General features: G+C 40.8%; 1 protein-coding gene and 1 long non-coding RNA gene across 6 annotated transcripts in view; one reads left to right on the forward strand and one right to left on the reverse strand.

Annotated features, from left to right (window-relative positions):
• JARID2 (jumonji and AT-rich interaction domain containing 2) overlaps positions 1-8,306 on the reverse strand; it is a 283,368-nt gene that overhangs the window by 112,868 nt on the left and 162,194 nt on the right. For 3 of the 5 annotated variants that reach the window (XM_006769707.2, XM_015567803.1, XM_015567802.1), the window contains one exon: positions 7,287-7,428. In XM_006769707.2, coding sequence (XP_006769770.1) covers positions 7,287-7,428 — 142 coding nt within the window. Of the gene's footprint in view, positions 1-7,286; positions 7,846-8,306 lie in introns of all 5 variants that reach the window. The other 2 variants (XM_015567800.1, XM_015567801.1) reach the window with 1 other exon arrangement.
• Positions 4,076-8,306, forward strand: part of LOC107184096 — a 22,206-nt gene continuing 17,975 nt past the window's right edge. Inside the window, exon 1 of the long non-coding RNA XR_001514917.1 lies at positions 4,076-4,087. This is a non-coding gene — a long non-coding RNA (uncharacterized LOC107184096). The remainder of the gene's footprint in view (positions 4,088-8,306) is intronic.

An 8,306-nucleotide genomic window follows, 5' to 3' on the forward strand; every position in this document is an offset into this window, starting at 1 on the left:
CCCTTGGCTTCCCCCATCACGGGAGTAAGCAAGCCTCCTGCTCGCTTCAGCTGCCTGGCTGCCGGCCACCATCTTGGTTGGCGGTTAATTTGCATATGTCAGTGATTAGCCAATGGGAAGCGTAGCAGAGGTACGGTTAATTTCAATCTTTGTCTATTATTAGATCGGACACTAGAGACCGGAAGCATGAAATCTGTGCAGGGGGGGACCCTTCAGCCCGGCCTATACCCTCTCATAATCTGGGACCTTTTAGGGGATGTGCGACTGCCTGTTTAGGCCCAATCCGATCCCTGAGGATCAGGCCTAAACCGGCTGTCAGACATCCCTCTCGCAATCTGGGACCGCTGGTTCCTAACTGCTCACCTGCCTGCCTTATTGCCCCTAACCACTCTGCCTACCTGTCTGATTACCCCTAACCGCTCGCCTGTCTGCCTGATCACTCCTAACCGTTCCCTGGAGGTCAGGGACAGCCTGGGCAAGGGGCGGTGGTGTTCTGCACTTTCCAACCAGGAATGTTTTAAGAGGTAGTCTCCAAAAACTTGAACTGGAAAACCTAAAAGTAGAGTGCTCAGATTTCAGGCATCAGGTGCTATTAGCAGGATTTCTATCCCAATCAAACTATAATTCTCAGTTGTCAACAGTCTGGACAAACTGCCCCTCACTATCTCCAAAGTTTCTTCTTCATCACTATCCCATTTTCCTCCACTTCAAACCAAGGCAACAAATGAAACCTTTAATTCTGCTCTCATTTTCCTCCATTTCAAACAAGGTAACAAACAAAAACTTTAATTCTGATCTTCCTTGCATGCAAGGGAACAGTAAACCTCAATCGAAATAATTTCCCACCAACAGTAATGTCCAAATACTATGAGACAGGACTATAGGGCTGACTATGTACTTGCACAATAATAGGCTACCATAGTCTAGTGGTAGGTGCCCAGGTATCCTCCACAATCCCACAATCCTCTGGTTGCATACTTCTGGTTTTTCTAGCTCCTCCTTAAGTGGTGTTTCCTTCAGTCGCGTTGCAATGATCCAGGGCCTCTTGTTGGAGAGGATTTTTCTGTTCTTTGACATTGATAGCTGTTTACTATTTGAAATCAGTGAAGTTTTGGGAGTACTGCCACTGCCATGAACATGTTGGTCCCAAGCACATTCATGAAACAACCTCCCATTCAGTCCATGGCTGTCGCCGTCCCGGTTCGCAATGAGAAAGGTACTTTGCTGAGCCATTTTCCACTCAGATCTTCCTCTTCCTTCCCCAGCACATGCCAAACCTACTCCGAGCCAACCACCACAATGCCACAGACCCTTAAGACCTTCCCCCCTATTTCTTTGACTTTCCCCCATCAAACTCGCACCCTACTACATTGCCTAGGGGTGCCCCTAACCACTCCCTGGGGAGTGGGCCAGCCTGGGCAAGGGGACATGGTGTTCTGGTCTCTGTTCATTCTGGTCGTTCCACCATTTCCATCGCTGGGTTTTTATTATATAGGATAGTGACAGAGAACAGAAATAATCAGGAAAACATTTACATAGGCAATTCACCTGAGGGGAAAAAATACCTGTTAAAAACCTAGGAAAATTCTCATTGTCTTCATATAATCATATCCAGAAACTAAACTGCACTAAGTCATGGCATCCTCACTCTCAATACAATTCACATTCGAAATCCAGTCTACTGGAAGAGGACTACCTTTGAACTCAATAAATCTTATACTATAAAAGGCCTAACTAAAATATATCAAGTCTTCTGTTTATTTAACAAAAAGAAAAGTTATGTCCTTGCAGAGGCATAGTCTGCACTTTCTACTCTCTCAACCTCATCTCACTTCTGCCTGCTCTGTGCAAGCAAATACCTGGTCACACCAAGCTTTGAGAAGGAAATTTCACACTATACAACCACAAAGATCCTTCCTGTGTCTCAGTAACTTCCAAAGAGGGACACACACCCACACTTTCCCATCTGCCCACAGACGGCTGCTGACGGTGATGCCATGGAGGGAAGATAGAAATCACAATTTATAAAATCAAAATCCCTGTAAACCACGTTTGCAAAGTCTCTGCTGAATGTGCATATTCACATGTAGCAATTCATGTGCCACATACACTGATGACAGTTAATAATATCTAGCACACAGTACTTATTATACACTTGAGTGCTCTTTGTGAATTAACGTGTTCAGCACAAAATACCACCATGAGGTGATTATCATTATCACAGACATTATACAGGTGATAAAACTGAGTCCAGTGATGGTATAGAACCTGCCCAAGAGCATATAACAAGCAGATGGTTGAACCACATGTCTAGCTCCAGTCCATACTCTTAACCAGGGGTGGGCAAACTTTTTGACTCGAGGGCCACAATGGGTTCTTAAACTGAACTGGAGGGCTGGAACAAAAGCATGGATGGAATGTTTGTGTGAACTAATATAAATTCAAAGTAAACATCATTACATAAAAGGGTACGGTCTTCTTTTTTTTTTTTTTTAGTTTTATTCATTTCAAATCGGCCGGATCCGGCCCGCGGGCCGTAGTTTGCCCATGGCTGCTCTTAACCATTGTGCCACATACAAGGTCCTCATGACAAGTCCTTAAGAAAGACCACTCTCTTCACATTTTTCCTTTCTATTTTCCTCCATCTACCCAAAAATAAAATAAAATACACAGTTCATATTTGAGTGGTCAATTCAAATGACCCCTTTGTGGACCTCGCATCTTGGATTTTCACTTACTTGCACCTAGAAATATACCATCACCAATTTCTTTGTACAACACCTTCCTTTCCATCAGCTAAACAGATAGCCTCTATCTCCTCTAACCATTGCAGAGTCTCTCAGTCAGGCCACACCTGACAGACAAAATCTGTCCACTCTGTTTCCTGAAAATACTCATATACTTATTGCAGGAAATACAAATTTTACAACCATTAAGTGTATCAGGATAGGCAATATAAGGTAGGGAGGAGGGTAAGAAGCTTAGGTAGGCATGGCCATCCATCAGAAGAGGCCTATGAAAGGTTGAAAGTCTAGAATTTCCATTCTAAACATTAAAAACTACATAATAATTTTTAAAATTATTTTAAACACCTACCACAATGATTAAAAAAAAAAAAGGAAAACCAACACCTAGGAGTTCCCACCACACTAAGTCCATCAGCTCTTCAATGGCTGGGCAGCCATGTACATCAAACAGGCAAAGAACTTCTAGAGAGAGGGTGGCTTTTCCTTTTACAAAGAGTGACTTTAGCCCTAGCCGGTTTGTCTCAATGAATAGAGCGTCAGCGCGCAGACTGAAGGGTCTTGGGTTCGATTCTGGTCAAGGGCATGTACTTTGATTGCAGGCTCAATCCCCAGACTGGGTCGGGCAAGCAACCAATCAATATATCTCTGTCACATCGATGTTTCTCTATTTCTCCCTCTTCCTTCCACTCTCTGAAATTCAATGGAGGAAATATCATCAGGTGAGGATTAACAGGGAGGTAGGGGGGGAGACAGACTTTAGATGATGACTTTTTAATGGCTAGGCAAAATGATACCTTTTATTTTTAATTCTGTCAAGGAACATAATTCCTATAATCTCTGGATTCTACTGTTTCCTATGTGCCAAAAAGCTTCCCAACTTCATTTAAAACCAAAGGCAAAACATAGCATAGGGGGTTTCCTGTAGAAAAATAACACCTTGTACACACATTTTCTGATTGAAGACTTAAAAAGCATCATCAGCAAATGGAATTGATTCCATTTATAGGTTGGAAACTCAGGGCATGGTTGAACTAAGGCTGGCATAATCTACACCACAGACTAACTTTTCTTAAGGAAGTCACACATATAAATTCCTTTCTTTCCCTTTCACCACCAAGACAAAACGTATATTAACTGCTATTCCTAAAACCAAGTATCTATAAAGAGTAATTAACTGAACTAGAAGAGCTAGCAATTTTTATCATTCCAAAAATGTACAGACTGCTTTTTTTTCAAAGCAAATATATAAATCATGACCTTAAATTTTTACAATTCAATGTATGATGTATAAATGACAACAGTGAACGCAAACAGTCAATCATAAAACCTGCTCTTCCAATGTATTTGTGAGGGTTAGGGAATTTTAGACACAAGGTTAAAAGTAGCATCTAGACCACAATCCACCCTAAACTTAAAGTAACATTTTGAAATAACCACTAGTTACTCTGGACTTGACTCCGTGGAGGGAGAGATGACACACACAGTCAAGTATAAGAAAAGATACAATCTATATAAAATGAAGGGGAGCTTTGCAATCTGAATATTTCAAGGGGTGTGCTGCAAGAATCTTTAAAACATACAATACCTGACTATTTAGTCAGGGGCAATGACTGCTTTTCCCTTAGGTTGTCAAATAAAATAATGACAACAACCAACACAATAGCCATCTGCTGTGAATGAATCAAAATTATACCTATTTTTTTTGTCATATTGGCAAAAAGTATATTTTTTCGTGTGCCACAGAATTTTAGCAATTAGTTTATGTATGCCATGGGATGAAAAGGAAGAAAACTGCTGCAGTACACTAACAAAACCCCAAGAATTCAGGTTCCAGTTCACACATTCTGCCTTAGACGACAGGATTCCTAAATATTTACATTAACTACCAATGGGGGGGGGGGGGCAAAAAAAGTATTAAAAGTTATTATTTTGTAGTTATTACATATTTGGCAACATTGTGAAATGTATGCCCCTAACTTCCCCACCAGTTGATCAATTACACAGCCCTCCACCTGTAATACAGGCTACCACAGACCAGCCCTAACTAAGCCTAGCCTGACTGGTCAACCCTCCATCTACACTAAGTCCCTGGTGGATTTCACTAGTAGAGTGTGATCACAACCAAATAAAATGCGGCTATGAGTCTTCAGTTCAGTAAAACAAGATGTTTAGCACATTAAAAATTAGAGTAGATTAGTAATAATGAAATTTGCCTTAAGTTTACCCTGAACTAAGGTTCTCTTTTCCACTGGCCTGGAAAATTAAAGCTACATGCTGTGCACACAGCTGCCACACCACACCAATGTAACATGCAAAGAGGAAGCCAGCAGCACAGTCATCTGAGAAAGGAGCCAGGGACAAAGGACCCCTTCAAGAGCATGTTGCCTGCTGATCTTCAACATCAAGCTCCCACGCTGCTGGGTCTTACCAGAGGTGAGGGTGATGGACAAGTTACACAACACAGCTAAAAGACTGGGTGCTGTCACTTCCAACCACACAGTCATAGAATTTTGCTCCACAAACAGAGATGAAAGATGATGCCAGATGTATGACCATACACAATGTTTGGAAGCTTGGATAACATTACACATTCCAATATATATTTACTGGTGTGGTTTAACACATCCTGAGCTTCCCTTCTCTAGTGATAATGCAGTTCTCAAATTGAGGCAGAGCAATATGTTAGACACTCACCAAAGTGTCTTTAAAAAGAGTGGTATACAAATTCCAGTACACTGGCAGACATACTTCTTATTCATGCTTGCTAACTGAACAACAAATCCAGTGACATCCAAGACACAGTGCTGATGATTACAAGAAAATTGAGGATAGAACTTAATACAGGTGCTATATCATGGAACTTTTTAAACAAAGGCACTCCATGTTGGCGAAAAATAAACTAACACCTGGTGCGATGCACCTCATATTTCAGATCCAAAGTACAGTTCAGTTAAGGATTTCAAATATCTACACATGGCTAAAATCCTTTTGATTTTCCACCATACTCAGTTCTTCATTAGATATAAACATCTAGATAGTTTCCAAAATGTAACTATAATTCTGTAGAAAGAGTAAACAGAAAGGACCAGACCAAGGAAATTTTCCTCCTTTCCCTAACCTCTCAAACTAACAGATTCTAAGAAAATGTCATTAATCTAGTCATCCAGGAAAACTTTAAGAATGTGAATGGAAAAGAAATAAAATGAAATATAAATTCTAAATGATAAAGGGGGGGAGACCACAACACATAAGATATGAAATAAAGCAGATAACTACCAAAAGGGTTTCTAAAACACCCAATTAAAAGCATCTACGCTAATAAAAGGGAAAGATGCAAATTGACCGTGCCTTTGTGACACCCACCAGCCAATCAGGAATGAGTATGCAAATTAACCCAACAAAGATGATGGGTTAATTTGCATATGCATGCAGGCACCAAGTGGCTGGGGGTGGGGCAGGACGTTGCATCATCACCATGGCAACAACGCAGGCATTCCGCACCGCCCCAGCCACTCCGGGCCTCTGGGCAGCATGGGAAGGTGGAAAAGTGGCTCTGGGTCTGAATGAAGCTGGAAAGGTGGCTCCCGACTGGAGCGAAGGCGGAAAGGCGGCTCCAGCCAGAGCGAAGACAGTGCCAGCAGCCAGGGGAAGGAAGGCCCATTCTTGCACGAATCTTCATGCATCGGGCCTCTAGTCATTATATAATGTCACTGCCATTGTTTGACCATGAAACCACAAACTCTTAGCTACACAGCCAACTTCCTTTTCCAACCATCTTAAGTTTATTTTTAAAGTAATTTTTTTAAAAAAACACACAAAAAACTGCTGGTAAACTCAAAGTTTTAAGAACCTATTCCACAACTACCAACCTGATTAAACATCATATGGATTTTGCTTTCCAGATGAGGGGGGAAATTTTCAGAGACACATTTAATTCTTCAAATTCTTAGAAACATTTCTGTTCAGGAATGGCAAAATACCATCTAATATACTCAAGAAATACTGCTGATAAGAATCTATTAAAATGAACACAAGACAGGTCCAGCTGGCATGGCTCAGTGGTTGAGCATCAACCTATGAACCAGGTAACGGTTTGATTCCCCGCCAGGGCTCATGCATGGATTATGGGCTTGATCCCCAGTAGGGGGTGTGCAGAAGGCAGCTAATCAGTGATTCTCTCTCATCATTAATGTTTCTCCCTCTCTCTCTCTCTCTCTCCCCCCACCCTCTAAAATTAATAAAAATATTTTTTTAAATGAATAGAAGAATTACACATTGGTGACTCTGGCCAATTTTTATGATAATAACATGTTTTATTTGGCCCATACCATTTTTTGTGTGTATTTATTTTTAGATATAATTAGTGGACTATATTTTGAAACCAGGACGTTTAATATAAAAATTCAGAACTCTGACTCCTCTACGAAAAATCAGGAGATTGCATGAATGGGCCCAAGTTTGTTTCCATGTGGCAAAAACTGGCACCTAGTTTGCAGTCCCTGATTTAAGGCACCAATATTTTCAGCCTTGGGTACTAACCTTTTCCTCGACGGCCCTTCTTCAAAATCTGAAGAACTAACATCGTTGCTAGTAGAGGACACTTGGGATGCATCATCCTTCTCATTCTCTGACTGTTCTGATGCTGGTCCTAATCCCTTAGACTGGCCATTACCAAGGAGCCCTACAGGTGAGAAAAGGGGACAAACACTTAAACACATGACATCAGGAAGCAGCAATTTACCACAGTTAACCCTACACAATGACTTGTGGTGGATAGAAAATAATTTAAAGGCACATATCTCTTTTGAATTGGGGGTGGGGGGGGGATCATACCTCATCTACTTTGAACCTTTTACAGGAGTGAATGCCTAACAAATAAACAATTGTAATAGTAAAAAAAATTCAAGCAGAAAATTTTAATTATAATAATATACTGAAGGGGTTTTTTTTAAGTACATAAATATCTTTTAGGGCTAGGGATGGAAGAGAAGAAAGGCATCTGAAGTATTACCAATTCAAACTAGTTAATCTTCAAGGGCTAAATATTTACTCTAGAAATACTGAAGTCCTTTTTGGAATTGCCTTCAGGGACTAGTACCTGCCATATAAGAAAAAATGTCATTATTTTATAGCCATATCTTAGTTATTAACTAGAAATCCTACTACCCAACTTCCTCTTCATAGCAATCCATTATATTAGACAGTCACCGTATTTGCCTTCGACTGTCTTAAAGGTCAGGACTATCTATGACTACATTTATAGCACCATGTAGAAGAGGGAGTCATGGAGGCCCAGCATGTGTAACTATACTGGAGAACATTCCTAGGGAAGGGTTATGCCAAGTAATATGGAAGTATTTAGCAAGCAGTAAGGCCACATTAATGAGTGACAGTTGAATAAAAGCCTGATGGGTATTCTAGCATTCAAATGTCCTTGCATCTAAGATTTTTGATACAACTTAGATTCTACCCATGGGGAAGCTTGTACCAAAAAAATGTCCACAGCAACTGACCCCCAATTTCACAGTCTAGTCACCAGCCTCAGTAGCATCAGCAGGA

Source organism: Myotis davidii, unplaced genomic scaffold (assembly GCF_000327345.1).
Source record: "Myotis davidii unplaced genomic scaffold, ASM32734v1 scaffold62, whole genome shotgun sequence".
Classification (NCBI taxonomy): Eukaryota; Metazoa; Chordata; class Mammalia; order Chiroptera; family Vespertilionidae; genus Myotis; species Myotis davidii.